Raw genomic sequence first — 21,977 nt, forward strand, 5'->3', positions numbered from 1 at the left:
TTCCCCTTGACTTCCTTACAAATATGGTGCACCAAAAGTCCGAATTATTCCATAAAATTTGGCAGCCCTTCTTGTATTATATAAATACAGATATTTCGGCCATCCTAACAAGGACTTTTATTTAATTGAGATGGCGAACCTGGCTGGTCCGGGGCCCATTGGGAGAGGAATCCTGCACGAATACGGGTTTTGTTACATTTGATGTTAATACATTCCGAGCATGTTGTCTCACTATCCAATTTCTGTGTTATTCATTGGGTTTTTTTTTCTTTCTCTTATTTGAATAATGTAAGAGACTTAAATATACACTCTGGTTAGTTGTAGGTTAGATTAGCAGTTAGTTGAGTTTTGTTTTTTTTTCTCTCGGTATTTTTACTTTGTTAAATTTTGGTTACTATTTATTTAAGATTTAATTGTATATCAATGTTTATACTTGGGATTTTTTTTATTTTTGTAAACTTGTAAAAATGTTAAATTTTCAATAAAAATATCTAAAAAAAAGGTAATAAAGAGAAACAAGTCTTAGGACTGAAAACGTTAGATAGAGGGAGTGTAGCAAGGGAATGGTGAACGTGGAACAGGGTCTTTAGTCCTTCCACTCACCTGGCATCAGTTGTTCTTGTACCCAGTAAGGACAGGATAAGGTCTATTAGGACTGGGGGCCAGTGATAGCCAATCCTGCTGTGATCTTCTCCCCGTGTAGTTGTATGATTGTAATTTTATAGCACTCAGGAATACTGACATTAGCAATATTAGCAACAGCAGAGACTGAATTGAACCATTCTGAAGAAGGGTCTTTGGACTCGAAAAGTTAGCTCTGCCTTCTCTTTCTCCACGGCTGCTGCCAGACCTGCTGAGTTTCTCCAGCAATTTCTGTTTTTGTTTGTTCCCGATGTCTTCTGAGCTGGCTCAGGTCCACACTGAGCAATGCATTTAACCAATGGAGAAGGAGGGTAGAGAGATTCCTCAAGAGTGTTTTCCAATCGGAGGTTGAGAGTGCAGCATCCAATTAAATCCTGTTACTACCTTCTGACAGGGTCATGTGTCATGGCATGACCTAAAGAGGTTGGGAGCCCTGCAGCAAACAAGAATTCACTTGTTGATCTTCAGAGTGGATTTTTATTTCACTTAAACAACACCATCTGCAGTCTCTGCCTCCAGTCCAGTATTGTGCAGACTTAATCCCTTTATCGACCCTTGGCTTTCATGGACATCTGTTACTCTGACACTAGTCTCCAGCTACTGTGAATTTACTGTTGTTTGGCCCATGATTGATTTTTCTTTTCAATTATTCTCTTACGTCTTTGTTGAGTTGCATCATTTTATAGTTTGTTGGGTCCTAAAAATACCAAGTAAATGAGATAATTTTTTTATCATACATCAAAACACTTGAAGGCTAAACGCTGACTCGTGATTTGAAATAATTTGATTGCATCCTATTAACTGTGACGAATCGGCTGATAACAATAAGAATCTGAAAGGGTTTTTAAAAGGTTTCTCATAACTTCAGTCAATCATTCAGTTTTAACTGCTAATTTCTGTCATTGTTATGGATTGCACTTTAGTTTAGCTCATATCGTATATGCGTTATTTTGTTTTAAATGGTGTCCATAGGGACAGTGTTAGAGGACACTGCTGATGGGTAGGAGATAAAGCTGACACAGTCCATTGCAATAATATGATCCTCAGTGGTACTGGCAACTTCATGTAACCTTCTGTGTACTAACTAGATGTAGCAATAGCTGCTGGTAATGAAATCAACCACCACAAGTAATCACTGGGAAGTGTGGTAACTCCAGGACAAATCTACTGCCTGGCAGGCAATTCATTCCACCATTCTGCTCCCAGTTTGTATTGTAGAATCATCAGAACTGGCAGCAGACAGTGTGGCCTAGTGGGATTCTTGCTCGACTAATAATACAGAGATCCACGTCACATCCTAGGGAACTGGGTTTGAATCCTGCCAATGGTAGGTGGTGGAATTTGAATTCAATAACTATCTGGAATAATCATGAAACCATTGTCAATTGTTGGGGATAACCCATCTGGTTTACTGGTCGGCATGGACGAGTTGGGCCATAGGGTCTGCTTCCGTGCTGTACATCTCTATGACGCTAATGTTTTTGGGGAGGAAACTGCCATCCTTACCTGGTCTGGCCTACACGTGGCTCCAGGTCCACAGCAGTATGTTGAGTCTTAACTACCGTCTGGGCAATCAGGAATGGGCAATAAGCGCTGGCCCAGCCAGTAATGCCTTCATCCAGTGAATGAATTAAGAAAAACCTAGAGCCTCATCAAATTGGCGGCAAACATCTTCTGTTATAGGGGAGCTCTGTCACATACAGGTCAGCATTTTATTTCAGCTTCCTCACATCTGGTTTTTGCTACTGTTCCACCAGTAACCCCCTCAGCTCCTGACTCTCAACAACATTCGCACATGTACTATCCAGCGGTTCCCATTAGACAAGAGAACATTTCTGCTGTTTCTCCTCCTCTCCACCAGAGGGTGTGGAGTAATTTTAACTACTCACAGACTCGGGTAAAAATCACACAACACCAGGTTATAGTCCAACAGGTTTAATTGGAAGCACACTAGCTTTCGGAGCGATGCTCCTTCATCAGGTGACAGTCAGGTTGACTATCACCTGATGAAGGAGCGTCGCTCTGAAAGCTAGTGTGCTTCCAATTAAACATGTTGGACTATAACCTGGTGTTATGTGATTTTTAACTTTGTACCCCCCAGTCCAACACCGGCATCTCCAAATCACAAGACTCAGGAACAGACAAAAGATCCTTGGGTGAATTTGACAGAGTAAAAGCTGAAAGGATGTTTCCTCTCATGGGAGGATGCAAGAACGCAGAGGATGCATTTTTAACATGAGGGGTTTCCCTTTTAAGACAGAGCTGAGGAGATTTTTTTTCTCTTGATCATCAGTCTTTGGAATACCTCCCCTCAACCTCTGAATATGTTTTAAGGCAGACACAGCTGGATAGCACTACATAAAGGGGTCAAAATGTTTAGGGGATACTCAGGAAGATCAAGTTGAGGTGACTGTAAGGTCAGCCGACAGCTTATTAATTGGTGGATCATGCTCGAGGGGCTGATTGGCCTATTCATAGAGATATAATGCAGGAAAACAGTCTCTTCGGTTCAATCCATCCATGCCAACCAGATATCCCAAACTAATCAAGTCCCACCTGCCAGCACTTGGCCTATATCCCTCTAAACCCTTCCTATTCATACACCCATTCAGATGCATTTTAAATGTTGTACCAGCCTCCACCACGTCCTCTGGCAGCTTGTTCCATACACACAACACTATATGTGAAAACGTCGCCCTCAGGTCCCTTTTAAATTTTTCCCCTCTCACCTTAAATCTATACCCTCTCATTTTGGACTGCCCCACCCCAGGGAAAGTCCTTGGCTATTTACCCTATCCACTCTCTTCCTCTTTCTTAAAGTATCATTGTTTTGAGCATTTTCCCCCCAAAGTTCCAAAACAATGCAACAGCTTATAAAACAGTGACAATTGCTCCTGGAATTCAAGGAAATCAACTCTAACACCTAAAATATCTCTAAAAAGGAGCAGCTCATACAGCCACAATATTTTCTCATCCTCCATGTTGGATTACCCAGAATGCTTGTAGGTCCTGGGTTTTGTGCCTCAGTGTAGAGTTAGTGACAGAACAATCAAGGTGACCTTTTAGAACATATTGAAACTTCTGTTTAGATCAGAGTGGTGCTGGAAAAGCACAGCAGTTCAGGCAGCATCCGAGGAGCAGGAAAATCGACGTTTCGGGCAAAAGCCCTTCATCAGGAATAGAGGCAGGAAGTCTCCAGGGTGGAGAGATAAATAGGGGTAGGGTGGGGCTGGGGAGAAGGTAGCAAAGAGTACAATAGGTGAATGGGGTTGATAGGTCAGAGGGGAGGGTGGAGTGGATAGGTGTGAAGGGAGATTGGCAGGTAAGACAGGTCATGAGGATGGTGCAGAGCTGGAAGGTTGGAACTGAGGTAAGGTGGGGGGAGGGGAAATGAGGAAACTGGTGAAGTCCACATTAATGCCTTGGGGTTGAAGTGTTCCGAGGCGGAAGATGAGGCGTTCTTCCTCCAGGCGTCAGGTGGTGAGGGTGCGGCAGAGGAGGCCCAGGATCTGCATGTCCTCGGCAGAGTGGGAGGGGGAGTTGAAATGTTCGGTCACTGGGCGGTGTGGTTGATTGGTGCAGGTGTCCCGGAGATGGTCCCTAAGGCGCTCTGTGAGGAGGCGTCCAGTCTCCCCAATGTAGAGGAGACCGCATCGGGAGCAACGGATACAATAAATGACATTGGTGAATGTGCAGGTGAAACTTTGATGGATGTGGAAGGCTCTTTTAGGGCCTTTGATGGTGGTGAGGGAGGAGGTGTGGGCACAGGTTTTGCAATTCCTGCAGTGGCAGAGAGGGTGCCAGGACGGTAAGGTGGTTTGTTGGGGTTCATCATTTATCTCTCCACCCTGGAGGCTCCCTGCCTCTATTCCTGATGAAGGGCTTTTGCCTGAAACATCGATTTTCCTGCTCCTTGGATGCTGCCTGACCTGCTGTGCTTTTCCAGCTCCACTCTGATCTAAACTCTGGTTTCCAGCATCTGCAGTCCTCACTTTTGCCTATATTGGAACTTCTGCCTCCTGAATAGAGGCAATATTACTAGTTGTTTGAAGGCAGGATTCTTTATTTCTTGGGGCAAGATTTTTCCCCCATCTATTTCAGGTCCCTTCACACCATGGACTAAGTTTCTGCTGTTTGATGATACAGCCTTCTAGTGGTGTCACCCTAAAGCAGATTGCCAGTCTAGACCCAAACCACACCATTGATTCACAGTCACTATTTAATCAAAAGATCACAGGCATACAATGTGCATCAACAAGACTGAAAATGAAGCAAAATATTAATATTTCAGGTGTGGCAAATTCATCAGCAATTATCAATTTACAAACTACACAGACTTTGTTCTATTAACACATACATGCCAAATCTGTTTAAAAGAAACTTTTTTTAAGAAAGGAGGCTTGGGTATTTCTTTGAACTTTTACCTTTGGAATTTAGTTTCAAAGCCTGCAAGGATTGGCTACCATTCCTGATGAAGGGCTTTTGCTCGAAACGTGATTCTCCTGCTCCTCGGATGCTGCCTGACCGGCTATGCTTTTCCAGCGCTACATTCTCATCCCTGATCTCCAGCACCTGCAGTCCTCAATTTCTCTCAGGATTGGCTCGTACCTGAGAGAGAGTCGAGGAATTTTTTTTTTTAACCTTGTCCAGGGAATGCCTCAAAAGTCAGTATTAACAATAAAGAAGTCTTCCAATGGTCAGTCAGTGAAGCCCACGTTCTTGATAAGGCTTCCTCAGGGGACTATTTAAACTTTCAAAATGGAATTTTTTCAACTCCTTTCATATGCTACAATGCAGAGAAAGAAAGAATGTGACAAGCACACACAGAAACAATGAATTTGTAATGGATACGCAGTCACAAACTTGTACAGCAAAAATGCTGTGTTGTTAGTTCCTCACAGGGTAGACTCACAGGGATTCAACATTACAATTGGGCCCCCAGCCATTGAATGTATCTATGACTTACAGAAAGGCACAATATATAAGGTTATGTGTTCAATTAATCTACGAGTGACACAGTGACATTGAAAGCTGGAACAACAACAGGCTATGCTGCAGATAATTATTACCAACAATCAACCACATCACTGCAAGACTAATCTCAGGTTAATCAGGAAATGTAGTGGTAAGAAAGGGAATTGAATCCATGTGCATATCCTGGTGACAAGTTCAAAGCAGTGTCGGTATTCCTAGGCATGTAGCCTGCAGGAACCAGATAATGCAAAAGAAAATATATTCTTCAACCATGTTTGGCTGAGGGTTTCCTTCAGTATCTTGGGATTTAGATCTCTGGACTCAGTTGAAAGAGAGAGTAATTTATTCAAACTGACATTCATTAAACATGCCAAGTTGCACAAGTAGACTACTTGAACAAGTGAAATTGTCATTGAATTCAGGGAAAACATTCAAAACACTGCCAGCTTTCGAACCTATTAAGGAGTCCTGACAAATCGTTACAGGCAATGTTTATTCATCACTCTTACCTCGTTTTACCTGGTGCCACTGCTCCAGAAATTACTGTTATATCAAAAGAAATCTCATTCTGCAGCTGTAACTTTTCAAAAGATGGAAACTCAAATGCCCTCAAAAGAGCTGCAGCAAAAGCGAACCTTTTGTGATAATGGTAAAGGTCTTTGAATTGACAAATGCAAAGATGTGGAGATGCCCAAGTTTGAAAAACGTCTCCACTCTTCAAGCAAAAGCCCCCAGCTGGGCAGTTACAGCTTCTCAGTGCCTGATTAGACCCCTGCTCATCCCCAGGTTGGAGAGGGCCCCCCGCCCTGTCATGTCAGCCATTAATAATTTCAGAAAAGTGCACGACTGACACAAAAGCAGCTGGCAGGTTTTTTGGAGATATTTGGGAAATGACTGTAGTTTGGAGGAGCCTGCTAATGCCATCTGTACCATGCTCGCTCTGCCCAGTGTGCTTCAAGCCAGGTCCAACACTCATGGTCTGCTGGCTGAATGAATGCAGATTGCACTCTATTACTTCAACCACTGGAAGTCAGCTTGAGCTCCCTCTGGATGCCCCTTCCTCCCAGGTAGACAAGTTGGTGCTAGTGGGTAACAATTGGAGGAGGAACCATCTAAAGGACCCTAGATGTCTCCTCTTAGGAAATTCCAGAGGTTCCTGACCTGTCCACTTCCACTGGCTTGTGACCTCTCCCCCAAGTCGGTGGAATTTCAGGGTGAGTCTGGTCAGGACACTTTCAGGATGTCTGGGGCTGCTTCCTATAAACATCACAGTCAGGCTCATCAGCCTAAAATGCCAAACACCATAGTTTTTAAATTCATTTGTGGGATATGGCTCACAGTGGTTAGCACTGCTGCCTCACAGTACGAGGGACCCACGTTCAATTCTAGCCTTGGGCAACCTTGCGCATTTTCTTCGTGTCTGCCTGGTTTTCCTCCTCTTGTCCAGGGATTTGCAGGCTTGGGAAATGCAGGGTTACAGGAATGGGGTGGGATGTTCTTTGGAGGCAGTGTGGTCTTGAAGGGCTGAATAGCCTGCTCCACATTGTAGGGATGCTATGTGGGTGTCACTGGCCAACCAGCATTTATTACCCATCCCTAATTGCCTTTGCCCTATAGTACAATCTCTCCAAACAGCCCCATAAACACATTCCTTTCACTGTAGGGGTACCAACAGCCATGTTTTAGTTTCATTGCACATTTGCAATTCAGGTGAGGATGGAGGGCAATGCAGCAAGAGCTTTAGAGAGTAAATAGCAAGCTCAGCCTTCCAATCTAGGTGACCTCATCACCCCTCCCCCAAAATATTCAAATGTTCCTTTCTGCCTTGTCCCCCCTTATCAATCCCATCAGGTTTAAGTCTCCCCACATTCCCACCCAACCCTTTGTCTAACTCTTCATCTCCTCTCTTTAGCCCTATGCTCCGGGCCGAGAGAGCATACTTTTGTCAAATGTTGTGAGATGTTGCTCCCCTCCCTGATCAAAACCAGGGAGGTGATGATCACAGATAAAATCCCCTCCTGTACTACTAACCTTTTTCATTTTTTAAAAAATTCACTTGCGGGGTGTGGGTGTAGCTGGCTGACCAGCAGTTCTTATTTCCTGTCCCCAGAAAGTGGTGGCGAGCTGCCTTCTTGAACTGCTGCAGTCCACATGCTGTAAGTTGACCCACAATGCCATTAGGGAAAAAATTTCAGGATTTTGACCCAGCGACAGTGAAGGAACGGCGTTATATTTCTAAGTCAGGACAGTGAGGGACTTGAAGGGTAACTTGTAGGTGATGGTGTTGCCATGTATCTATTGCCCTTGTCCTTCTAAATGAAAGTGCTTGATGGTTTGGAAGGTGCTATCTGAGGATCTTTGGTAAATTTCTGCAATGCATCTTGTAGACTGTACACACTGCTGCTTCTGAGTGTCAGTGGCAGAGGGAGTGGATTCTTGTGCCAGTCAAGTAGTCTGCTTTGTACTGGATAGTGTCAAGCTTCTAGCGTTTTACTGGAGCTGCACCTGCCCAGGCAAATGGGAAGTATTCCATCACACTCCAGACTGTTCCCTTTGGATGGTGGACAGGCTTCAGGGTGTCAGGAGGTGAATCACTGTGCCCTTCCATGCTCTATCCTTATATGCCCTTCCTCACATTGTCACTTCTGCATCCCAGCATGTTGTCTCCAATCCCCACATTGACTTCTCCAAATTTCCCCGATATCCCCAACATTGTTGGAAATTGGAATCTTACTAATATTGGTCACATGAAATTTCACTTAAGTGTTGCTACAGCAATAGCTATCCCTCCCCAAACACAGACACATTTCTAGTAAATAAAGATCAAAGGAATGTTCAAGAAAGTTCACCCAGTTCATGTTGCTCCATTGAATTGACATCAAATACTTTTTGGGTGCCAATGTTCCCTTTATCAATGCAGCGTTTGACAATTAAGAAGTTTTTGGAAGAATGACAACTAACCTTCAGATGAGGGTAGTTAAGGAGACATCGGTAATCCTATTGGCATTGATAGCGGTCCTGTGGGCAACAGCTGTAAAGATTTAGACAAGTGATTGACAAAGCAGATTGCCAGCCCTTTGAAAAAGGTCTGTTTACAAAGGTAGATGGGAAGTAAGCTAGAGATGTCTGAGGGTACAAGACATCCCCTTCTTGGAAGAAGATCACAAGTTCCCCTACATCAGCCTGAGGAAGAAACAAAGAATGTTGCCATCAAAGACAGACTTTAACATTCACCATTTCAAACGATTATTTTGATGCCTCTACATCGCCATTCTATGAAATGGTCCAGGATCAATGAAACCTTCTCATCAGTCACAGTTCGTATATTTCCTTTGTCTAATTAAATACTGCATTGTACCTAAAATAGCTGTATTTGTACAAACTTAATAAATTAGGTAACTATGGTCATGAACTTGCAAAATCTAACACCTTGGCTTTCAGTATAGAGTCCCATGACTGACTGTCGCTCACCCTGATAAGACCATAAGATATAGGAGCAGAATTAGGCCTTTCGGCCCATTGTATCTGTTCCACCATTCAATCGTGGTTGACATATTTCTCAACCCCATTCACCTGCCTTTCCCTGTAATCCTTGATCCCCGTACCAATCAAAAACCTATCAATTCTGCCTTAAATACATTCATTGCCATAGAGGTATATGGAGACCATGTCAATGAGTTCCACAGGCTCACCACCCACTGGCTGAAAAATTTCCTCCACATATCAATCAGCTTCAAATGACAGCCCTGACTGATGACAAAAGCTTAAACACACATACCAGCAGGTTCAATAGCTTTCCTGATATTAATAGACTTCTTAATGGACTCAAATTTCAAATCTAACATTGATCTTTTTGTGCACCTTCTTTGCAGCTATAGCTTTGTATTCCTCACTGTTCTATCACCCTATGAACTTTATATGGTGTGACGTCTGTTCTGCATGCAAAACAAAACTTTTCACCATACCTAGTTGTATTTGACAATAATAAACCAAATCAAATCAAAAAGAGACACCTGACTAATCTCTATGCAGTTTCCCAACAGATTTAATGCAAATTCCTGGACTGGTGTACCTGAAGGACTGACCATGGCCCACTCCCCACACTGTAACAAGACAGATCCCTGGATCCTGATCACCCCAAGAAGCTGACGACGCCCTTAACTGACCATAGGCCCCTCAACTAGATTAAGGATGACTCTTAGAATTTGAGACATGGTTATTTGGTCAATACAGTTTGTTTGCTGTGCAAGCTGCTGGCATGCTGTATAGGTCTGAACTGGTGTAGCATGGTACTCTACAGTAACATTTCCACCCCTTTAGCTATTCAACATATACAAACATGACATGTTGCGTGGTTTTCCACTAGGAGAAAATGAGGACTGCAAATGCTGAAGAGTCAGTCAACAAAAAGTGTTGCTGGAATAGCACAGCAGGTCAGGCAGCATCCAAGGAACAGGAGAGGCAATGTTTCGGGCATAAGCCCACCAACAGGAAAAGGCAAGATAAATATGGTGAACTTCGAAATTCTGGATGAAGCAGCAATGTAGAGCAGAGATACTGCAGTTATCCAATTAGGCGCAATGTGAGCGAGCACTAAGAAAACAAACTCCAGAGATGCACTCTGTTCAAATATGTCTCTCCTTGCAAAGAAATATTGAGTACAGGCCTAGTGGAGTTTTTCATCAGTCATACAAGAGTTTGGATAGACTGAACCTAGAATACTGTGTGCAACCATGGTCTCCTTATCTCTGAAAGGTGCCTTATTGCCATAGAGTGCAATGAAGATTTACCAGACTTGTTTCTGGGATGGCAGAACTATCCTATTGGAGTAAACTGGACCTATATTCTTTAGAATTTCAAAGAATGCTAGGCTAGCTCATCAAAACTTACAAAATACTTGAAGGAAGCTACAGGATAGATGCTGGTAAGATATTTCTCCTGCCTGGGGAGTCTAGAAAGAAGGATCACAATTTCTGAATAAGGGGAAATACTAAATGGCTTAACAGCAACATAGCAATATAAGGTGTCAGTGAGCTCCAAAGTGAATGACTGAACTGTACTATAAGTGGGTCCAAGATGTGCCACGATCGGGCCATTCAGCCCATCAATATTGATCATGGCTGATTGAACACTTCAAAACCTTTTATTCACCCCAACCTCATATACCATTGGCAATCAGAAATCAATCAATCTCTACCTTAAAAGGGACTCAAAAATCAAGCTATTCAGACTTCCTTGAGAAAATAAAAATTCCAAAGGCTAATGACCCACTGAATTTTCCCTATACCGGAAAGCTAACATTCTTTAACCTTCAAGGTTTGAGAGAAGATTTATAGCTCGGGTGCTCGTTGTTGTGGTTGTGTTCGCCGAGCTGGGAATTTGTGTTGCAGACGTTTCGTCCCGTCTAGGTGACATCCTCAGTGCTTGGGAGCCTCCTGTGAAGCGCTTCTGTGTTGTTTCCTCCGGCATTTATAGGGGTTTGTGTCTGTCGCTTCCGATGGCCAGTTCCAGCTGTCCGCTGCAGTGGCCGGTATATTGGGTCCAGGTCAATGTGTTTGTTGATAGAATCGGTGGATGAGTGCTATGCCTCTAGGAATTCCCTGGCTGTTCACAAATTCCCAGCTCGGCTAACAGAACCACAACATTCTTTAACCTTCCTAATTGCTTCTGTAGCTGTATGCTAGCCTTGTATGATCAACAAGGATACCCAGATCCCTTTGTACATCTACACTTCCCAGCCATTGAGGTAATACATGTTGATGTGGAGAGACTGGTGCTTTGCTCGTACCAGTCTCTGAATGGAGGGTGCAGATGGTCACTGCCCATGGAGAGAGAGATACTGGGGAATGTCATCCGAGATGGAGGCCCAGAGAAAACACTAATGAGCTACAGTCACCAGGTTACCGCTTGCTTTCTTGCACTGGCACCATTTAGTCTCTATTTACCACCTGGAAAAATAGCAACCTTCATATAAATGATGTATAATTAAAAGAGCAATGGGATGCTAATGCAAACAGGCTTTTCACCAGTCACAAGATTCACACCTCACTATTGAAACTTTAAGCCAAAAATCAAACTTTATTTAAAAATGCTGAGGAACTTGTTCGTCCATTCTTGCTGTATTACCCACATTGTTGATGGACTGGCAAAGTTCCACTTCTTAGCTCTGACCACCTTCAGTGGCACAAAGTAACTTCAACTGGTTCTTTCAATATTTTCACCTGAAGTGCAGACAGACAACTTACTCCATTAGAACAAAAGAACTAGATAACTCTTGCTTTTGGGGAAGAATGCACTGGGCAAAAATTACTGATTCTTGCTGATAAAACCAAATTTAATTCAGTCAAATATTTAATTATACCCACAAAATCAATTAGACAAAGTAAATTGTTGTTTCTGTTCCCATTAAGTCAGCGCATCAATATTGTGGCTCAAATCCAGACAGGTTTGGATGTTATTTCAAGGATAGGATTAATACTCTCACCCCCTGCAGCTAGAAATCAAGCTGGTATTAACTAGATGTTTTAGCTTGCTTGCTTCATTAAGATTCTTCAATAATAACAACAGGTAATTATAAATAGGAAAGCAAAAGGCGAGTGAACAAAATAAGCCATTCAGCCCCTCAAGTCTGGAGTCCTTTAGTACATTCCATTTAGTAACATCAGTTCTATGTTACTTTAATATTCTTGCCTAATGAACATCTATTATGAATTTTCCACAGGATACGCAAGTTGCCTGAAGAATAATTTACTAGTGCTGAACCTTGTTTAACTGAGAGAACATACTCACTGAATAGCAGCTTATACTCCCTTCCAAAAACAAATGTGGAACTCAACTTCCAAACTTCAAAAGGTATGTGAACACTCAATTAAATGTCTCTAAGAAGCAGTATGATATCAATGTAATTAGTTTATATCTGACTCAGCCAAAAAGATTGTTTAATTTTGAAATCAGTCTCTATGGTTTTATTAATGCACAATTTATACATACAGACATATGTTTGGAGAACATAGGTCACTGTCCCTTGAACCTATTTCACCATTCAATAAGATCATACCAGATCTAATTACTCCACATTCCCACTTATCCATAAGAACCTAACATCTTATCAAGAATCTCTCCACCGATGTTAAAAAATATTCAAAGACTCTGCTTTCTCTTTTGAGAAAGAATTCCAAAGATTCGTAATATTCTGAGAAGAAATGAGGCCACACCTCATTTTAAAATAATCACCTCTAGTTTTATAAAAGCAAACCTGAAAGGTTTACACTTGAAAGTGTACAGAAATGTGCTATTCAGTTCCTGGAGTCTGGATAGTTATTCTGAATATTCCATTGAGTCACTGGTTCTGCATATCATTGTCTGAACAGGCCAATTGAAAATGTGTGCAATACAAAATGATATATTGACACTGAAGAAATGCAAAGATCTAGTAAAATATCAGATAGGATCCGGAGGGTATATACATCAGGAAAGATATTTTAAACTCTTGCATGTTGAAAATAATGCAAGAGGACCAAGAGGTTTTTAAAATTATGCAAGTTTTAATAGAGAGAATATTTCCTCTTTGGGAAGAGCTAACTACAAGCCATCAACATAAAGACAGCCACCAAGAAATCCAACAAACAGTTCAGAATAAACTCGTCGAGAGCAGTAAAAAAGTGAAACTCACCACGTTAGGGGATGACTGAAGCAACCAGTACAGATGCATTTAAGGATAGTAAGTAGAAAGTCGTAAGAGACAGATGCTTAGGATAGTAGATTTATATAAAAGATGGAGGCGGCTCAGACCGAGTATGAAAACCAGCATGTACTGGTTGAGACAAATGGCCAGTTTCTGTGCTATGTAACCCATTAGCATTGCTTGGATTTCAAAGGTCTTGAAGAAATTCAAGTGTTACTCTTTAACCATGAGACAAAAATAATTTAATGGTTTAAGTTAACAAGATACAAGGCCAGCTCATGCTTTTGTCTCAATTATAACCCTGGTTTGACTGGCTCAAAAGACAAATTCGTATTTTGTTGTCCAACAATGCACCAGCTGAAACTGAAGCACATTCTCAGAACCAACTATTAAGTGGATTATTCTGGCTCATGGGTAAAAAAAAAATCTTTCACTGTTTCATTCTTCAAATGTAGGAAACACTACTATGTACTAACAAACACCAGAAGCACAACAGTCCATTCTGCACTGGAGTGTCAGACTGATTATACGCTAGTATCCTTGGAGTGAGTTTGAACTTATGACTTGGAGGCAAAAAAGCTACCAACTGAACGATGGCTGACACCCAAGAGGATCAAGTTGAGTACAAACAGGATAGGACAGTGATACAAAAAGACAACAAAAAACAAAGACAGAAAATAATTTATTTCGCTCTATAAGCAATGCCAGAGGAAATCAACTGCAAGTATTAAAAATAGGCTGTTAGATTGAACGGAGAGTTTTCATCACTACATTGTCATTTTGATACAGAATCATTCTAACAGATACACTAAAGTCTCATAAGCTTTTTGTCAGTGTTTATTAGAATGAAGCACTGAAGTAAGTTATGTAAATATGAAGGGGGGGGGCAGAAATAAAGAAAAAGAAAACTGGTTTTGCAGTCCACCCAATGATTTACAATGTTACTTCACACAAGTAAACCCATACCTTGGCAAGAAAGCCTATTTACAGATATATTCTCAATCTCATTATCCATGTTGATCAGAATTCAACATTTAAAAAGCCTTATGTTTTCAAAGTACAAGTGTTTTTAATTGAGGATCCCGACCATCCAGCTTCTTCCAATTGTGTTGTACTCATTCTTCCCTCTACTCAGTATTCAGTAAGCTTGTGTAGCTGCATGTTTCCTAATATTCATTATCAGTCTCTTGCTGTACTCCTTATGGTCCACTGGTTTCACATCCATCATTGTCGCTTTGATGCGAGATTCATCCTGCAAATATGAACCAGAAACAATTAAAATCTATATCACAGACTTGCTCACTCATTACCTTGTTATCATAGATCACCTCCAGTTGTTCAAATTGCATTCAAATCTTTTTAACACATTTGAAAGATAACAAGTGGTAGATTTTTTTTTGCGCTATTCAATCTATTTCTAAAGAATGGCTGCTGGTACAAAACATACAGACAAGCTGCAACAACCTAATGAGAATGACCTGAATCACCACTAATCTTATACTTCCGTAATTCCTGCACTTTGACTTATTGCACTCAAGGTTAAGTTGCTGTATTTATTATCTACTCACTAATGAGAATGATGCAGCTTATTTCAAAATTCCATGCAGATGCTGATAACGCCCTCAATCAGCTTTCTGGACACACTTCTATTTGACTTAAACTCTGATGTAACATAATTAACATGCTGGCTCACTAAACTCTCCTGTGGGCCAGATACCTAAACTGTGGCACAATCCTACCATCTTCACCACACTGTATATACTGCTAAAAACCAAGTTCAGTGAGTTATTAAAAGATGCAGTATGAAGCAGGGTTCATGTTGCAAATGCTACGATTCCAGCTGATGCTAATACTGGATAAGTCAGATCCCAGAGTGAAACTAGGCTAATAGACCTGAATATCCCCACCACCTTCAAATTATACAGTCCAGTTACTGAGGCTGCTAGTGTACATTTAACAGAAAGAATAAAATGTTCATTAAATAAGGAAAAACAAACTATATCATATCAAACAAAAGAATGGTTGGGAAAATTTCATTACAGAAATCCACAAATAATTCAAACTCAATAAGCCCAGTATGATCCTTAAATATCCAAAACCTCAAAAAGAGGCTGGGACAACTGCAACTCATTTCATTTTCTTTCAGCAAATTTCTGTGCAGTCATCAGATTTTATTTTCTTCAGTTGATGTCTCTCACCAAGACAACTGAAGCCATCAAACTGGATTTACTATATTTTACTTAACACCAAATACACGAGCTTCCCAAATTCAGCATCCAATAGTCTATCACTCTCTGGTATATGCCACAGACTTTAATATCTTTCTGGGTTACTGTTTCCCTGCACTTGTGGACAGTCACTGGCAACACAACGTTGGTTTTTCTCCCTTTTTTAGTAACTGGTTTGTTAATCTCCAACACAAAGAAAAGCTTTTAAAGGTTGTAAAACCTCACTAAAATACAGGTCAAACTTTCCAGACTTCTCGGCACCACATTCCCAAGCTCTAGAAATGAGCAAGTACGTTTATTCCCTAACACCCAACATATTTAAACTTGAAAATTATACATTTAACACAAAGAAATCAAAATAGTCACAATTCATGAATTTCACCTGATGCTACTGACCAACCAGGCTGAGTGCTTATGCTTTGGAGGAACAGCAAAAGAAACCAATGACACCCTCTCAGTAAATATTATGACTCATTTCCTTGGTTGGTCTGCAGAAATTAGTTTTTGGAACTAATGGCAATTCCATAGCCTTATTATGCAATGCCATCCTACTGTACAAGATAAATATATACTTCTACATATTGCCCCAAATGGCTGTATGACTCAATATAACCTATAAAAGCTAAATGAATCCTTTCTCCACTTCAGTACAATTGGACTCCATTACAAAATAAATGGGCAGAATGGAAATTTAAATCCTGGGCTCCTCATTTGGGAACATCTTCCATAAAGTAGTTGCAAGCATAATTACTGACATATTTTCTTATTTAAGCTAATTCAGAACTGATTACTGCCACATAAATCTTCATTGTGTGTGTGTTATGGAAGATATGAAACATCTCATCTACAGTTATATCTGGAAATATTTAAGCAACATTTTTCAACAGTTACTTCACTGTTAAATATTGAATACTTCAATATTTTCAATGCTCTAGAAAGAATTATACATGCATGGTGCGTCAAAAAGCATCAGCAAGCTGTTGAAATAGAAAGAAACACATTAAATATATTATTTATATAACACTACCATATGTTGGAACAACATCTTGAAAAGGTTCAAGAGCCAAGAACTTTATGAAAGATACGAAGGAAGAAAAAGAATGTGGAATCAGACATGCAAAAAAAAATTAAACTTTTGAAAACAGGTAGGAGGTGGTAAAGCACAGGATCTTAGGGAGTTTCAAATGGGACAACCACAGTGATGGAATTCTGGTCAAAATAGGATAGGGATCATAAAAGGTCACTGTCAGAAAAGCAAGAAGGCGCAGAGCCCAGTTACGCAAGAGATAGGTTAGGTTGATGCCTTCAGAGGGTTTGACAGTGAGAGGGGAAATTGAAACTAATATGAATAGAGGAAATGGAATAGGGTTAACCAAGCGTAATAGTGCAGCCATGGCTGAATTAGGAACAAGTTTAACTTGTACAGGAAGCAAGACGACAAACATTAAAGGCATTGATTAATGTTTGGTGGTTTTAGGGTGGAGGGAGATAGGGAGGAAGAGGGGAGACAGAAGCGGAGGAAGGTGCTATTTCAAAGGTTCAAAAGGGATTAAACAAATGGGGAGAAGGAAGCAAAATTCCAGATCAAACAACAAAATGCCACAAATTCACACTTAGCCAGGGATGGTCATTAAGGATCCATTTAATAACAGTCATGCATGAGGAGTTGACAAGGCAGCTTGAGGATGCCTTTCACTTCAATTGAAAGCAATTTTAATTTATATAATGCATGTTGAGGGGCAGCCTGTTACTGAAAACAGGAAAGTTAAAAAGGTGCTCCGCCAGCAGAAAGGTGGAACCCAATCTCACGTTTCCAGAACTCACTAAGAGGGTATAATCTTGTATGGGGGAGGGACGAGTGCCAAAAAATTGTACACCTCGTACCACTGGTCTCCATCTTTCAAGTACAAAAAGGATTAAAAAATATCAATCACAAATTCTTAGTTGCCCTGATTTTAGTTATTTTGTTTGAACTCAGCATTTGAAGAAAGGGCCAATTCAAATATAAACATGTGGAATTTCTTCAAATAGGTATTTGATGACAATTATTTAAATTTGCACAATCCTAGTGATTTGCTGAAAATTCTCAGCCTTGCTGGTTCAAATGAGAGGGTGATAATCCAGTCAAATAGCTTCGTGGGCATAGGAAAGCAAAAATGAACTGCTATTTAATACACATTTTGATGCAGCAGTTACAAATTACTTTCCAATTGCTCAAGGAGACAGTTATGTTTAATAACTACTGTAAAATTCTATGTCATATGATTTTTACTATTTAATAAATGTTTGGCAGTTAAACCTGAGGTCATGGTACTGTAGGATATTAGAAGTCAACAATACAACGCTAATGTCAAGGAAGTTCACTCATTGACATGATAAAGCTAGAAAGGGAAAATTATAATGAAGAGGGTTCTCTGCCTTAAATTCATTCACCATCACTCTGATGCTCACTGGACTATACTGAATTCTAAATGAGCAACATCAGAGTTTTAGGAAAAAAAAGTCTCACCCTTGCTTCCAAATTCTTTCATGGCAACGGCTCACTTCTCACCTCTCCAATCTCCTCCGAACCCAAGTTATACATGCTCCTTCAATTCTGGATACTTTCAGCACCTCCATTTTAACTTCCCTATAGCTGGCAACAAAGCTTTCAGTCACTAAGGTTTTTGAATGCTCTTCCTTTAAGGTAATCATTAAAAACTGTCCAAAGTTTAACCAAGTCATATCTTGCAACTTGGAACTAATTTTGTTTGATAACTTCTTCAATTAAACTAATTTAGAGACACTTTAAAAATGGAAGTTGTTGTTTCTTCATCACTCAGCATCTTACAAATTACATATAAAAGTAGAAATTGCTGGAAAAGGTCAACAGGTCTGGCAGCATCTGTGGAAAGAATCAGTTAACCCTTTCAGTTCGCTCCACAGTTGCTACCAGACCTGCTGAGCTTTTCCAGCAATTTCTATTTTTGTTTCAGATTTACAGTATTCGCAGTTCTTTAGGTTTTATAATTTACAGAGTTAGCTGGAAAACTAAATGTACTTTGACACACTGAAATTAAAGGTTACGGCAGTAAGTTTAAAATAGGATTCAATAGAAGAATAACTTGAGAGTAAAAGCCTAAGAAAGAAACGAGACACTAAAGATGGTGACTGATTTCTATTATTCTGCCTGCACAATGATAAATATGCAAATCACTTTTGAGACAACAGGAACAGAAGAATGAAAAGAGCATAATGATATAGGTGGTTTGCCGAGAAGAGACATTGAAAGAAGATATAAAGATCAATGGTATAAAACATAGTGAAGAGATGATGGATAAAGGAGGACAGTCAGAATTTAAGTCAAGAGTCTTATTCATGATTTGAGCCCGATCAGTGCCTGCTACAGGCGGTAGCGTAGAAAACATATTGCAAGTCTTGAGCCATAACTTAAACAACTGCTTACTCCAAATGAATAACTTCTTTGGAAAAATGTATTCTTGAATCCATTTCTTGCATTTTGTTTGGTTAAAATTCTGTTCAAGACTAATTCCAAGAACAGTCACAGATATGAATCAGTCAGAGATCACTCCCGTGAAGTTAATACAGTACAACAGAAGAGAAGCAATTTTCAAATAGTTGGTCAACCCACAGTTTCTATATTTCTCGTGTGTAGTCTTTTGAATTTCTTTTAGAAGGTACACATTTAATATTTTATGCCAGAATTGTGTTCTGTTCTTACACTGCACATAATTCCCTATCACAGATGCTCCTTTTCAAGAAGGATAAATACTTAAAAGGAATTGTAGGGTTTAAAATTATCAGGGCAAACACAGTAACATTTCATTGTTAAGGGAAGTTACTGTGTGCAACTTGGCTGCCTACAAATTCCCTGTGATTGCAGACAGAGGAACACAATTTCAACAAATCCAAACCCCATTAAAATACCAATTTCAACAGCTTGCATTTATATACTGCCTTTAGTGCAAAATATGCTCCAAGGCATTTTTAGAAGAATCTGGCACAGAACAGTTGGAAGAGTTGAGACAGAGCCAAGCAGGAGTAAAATTGAAAAATCAAAGCCAATTTCAGCCCTCATTACATCATCTGCACCATTGGACATTTAACTGCAGAGAGACTTGGAACTGATGCAGATTCATGAAATGGTACAGACGCTTCATCCTTTCAAACTGCCAGGTTGCAACCTCAATTGGAAAGGTAAACATTAAATACATGAGTTAAACATTTCGGTGTTTTATTTTGCTGCAGGACTATTGAAATATAGGTGAGTGGTATGGCCCTGGAACTTGGTCATACTATATAAAGCTACTCCTGATGGCACTACTTACATTGTAAGTTTCAAGTTTGACACGGATCCTGCAGGTGTATGACCGAAAATTTGCATTCTGGAATATTTCTTCAAAGGCTTGTTCATTCTATGAAAAAAGCAAATATAATGTTACATATCAATATAAAAAAGACAATGTTTTGCTGACTAAGGCATGGAATTCAGGTTGCAAGTAACCCTTAGGAAATTCAAGGAAATCTACTTCATTTAATTGTCTTCAAAAGCTTCACGGAAAGCAGCAAGTTTCAGCTTAACTTTCTCACGGTCATGGCAGCTCTTCATGTATCCCCCAACCCCAAATCTATCCACAGAAAAGGGGAAGGAAAGGAGGTGGGGAGGAAACCAGAAGCACCTGCTCAAAAAGCACAGGGTTGTTTCAGAATCACCTGCCCATCCTCTCAGGACAAGTAATGGCATATGTCAACAATGTTTTGATGTACTGTTAAAAAGACTCACCTCAGCCCAAAACTAGAGAACTATCACCAAACAGCTGCATGTTTCTCCAACACACAATCATATTTCACTTTAATTGTTTTTTATTTATTGCCATCTGTCATTTCTACCTCGTTGGTTTTGTGTTTATATCGGCACTCATGCAGAGTGCAGAAACTATAATTCAAGATCACACTGACAAATTTTATTCCATATATTATCGCAATGGAGCTCAAAAGCTAAACATTCACCTGGAGATTAGCAAATTCTACTGAACATCTTTTCCTGATCAACTAGGTAAAAGAAATGCAACATGCAATTTGGGCTAGAAGGTTTCACTTGCACAACTTTGCTCAGCTATTAAGTCTAGCAAACTCAATATCTAGACAACAATGTGGATGTCTCTCTCCATCTAAGTTCTATAGCTATTTCTTCACCATGAACCTCTCCTGATCCATCACATCTCTTACCTTTTTCTACAGGCCTACTGCCAGAATTCAAACACACACTTGCAAGACAAAAAATACAGGATAATACTGTGGATAGATCTTGGAGACAGGGAAACCCAAAATGCAAAACAGACAAGTTTCTACAAACAAACTGATAAAGTTGGTCCACATGTATGGGAATATGAATTTTGGAAGTTGTTCAAACAATACTTATCCAAAACAAAAGCCTGGTTGGTGTTTAAAAAAATCCCTGATTTTGGAAATATTAAAGTTAAGAGCCCAATATACAACACAGAAGTAAAGAGAAAGGCAAGTCAACATGGAACCTTTCACTGATATTGCCTTAAATATACTTAATTTTTTAAAATTTTTTTTTAAAGCTTACAACATTTTCATTACCATGCTGTCACCTCTCAATTATGGAAGTACAACTTGTCTAGGAAATGGCTAAATACGCTCAACAAATTCACAGACAATTTTAGTACAGTATTTTGGAAGCGGAAATATGGAAGTCACACCACTTGGGTAAATAAAAGTTTTTCTAATTGCTTTATAATGTTGCATCATATTTATATTACATTTTTATTATATATTTAATGTGTTTTTGAATTCAAACACTCTTGCTGAAGCATTCTAATATTATTGTATTTTTTTTCTACTTAGCCATGTGACCAGAAGAGATCCTTTGAGGTGAAAGAGAACCAGATTGGCTATAATATAATGTGGTTTGTTGGCAGGAAAAAAATGGGTCACCAAGAACAATCATTTTTCAAATAGACTCCTACAGGCAATGGAATTGCAGCATGAGTGGCCCACGTACCAGAGTTGAGATGGTGGACGGCATAATGTCTAACCAATTCAGACTCACTTACACGGTTTGCTATGAATTTTATTGGCATGGAGGATTGGAAAGGGTAGATGCCTCACTTGGGAGATAAATTCTCAAAGTTTGTGCGAAGATTTGTAGCTCGGGTGCTCGTTGTTGTGGTTCTGTTTGCCGAGCTGGAAGTTTTTGTTGCAAACGTTTCGTCCCCTGGCTAGGCGACATCATCAGTGCTTGGGAGCCTCCTGCGAAGCGCTTCTTTGATGTTTCCTCCTGTCGGACAGGCCACTATAAACACCGGAGGAAACATCAAAGAAGCGCTTCGCAGGAGGCCCCCAAGCACTGATGATGCCGCCTAGCCAGGGGACGAAACGTTTGCAACAAAAACTTCCAACTCGGCGAACAGAACCACAACAAC

At 40.2% G+C, this 21,977-nt stretch overlaps 1 protein-coding gene across 1 annotated transcript in view; it reads right to left on the reverse strand.

Moving 5' to 3' along the window:
* Positions 1-13,964: 13,964 nt before the first annotated feature.
* Positions 13,965-21,977, reverse strand: part of rpa1 (replication protein A1) — a 99,022-nt gene continuing 91,009 nt past the window's right edge. Inside the window, exons 16-17 of the mRNA XM_043718171.1 lie at positions 19,857-19,943; positions 13,965-14,552 (exon numbers count right to left, since the gene is read on the reverse strand). Coding sequence (XP_043574106.1) covers positions 14,439-14,552; positions 19,857-19,943 — 201 coding nt within the window. The 3' untranslated portion in view covers positions 13,965-14,438. The remainder of the gene's footprint in view (positions 14,553-19,856; positions 19,944-21,977) is intronic.

The sequence above is a fragment of the Chiloscyllium plagiosum genome, chromosome 28 (genome assembly GCF_004010195.1).
Source record: "Chiloscyllium plagiosum isolate BGI_BamShark_2017 chromosome 28, ASM401019v2, whole genome shotgun sequence".
In the NCBI taxonomy this organism is placed as follows: Eukaryota; Metazoa; Chordata; class Chondrichthyes; order Orectolobiformes; family Hemiscylliidae; genus Chiloscyllium; species Chiloscyllium plagiosum.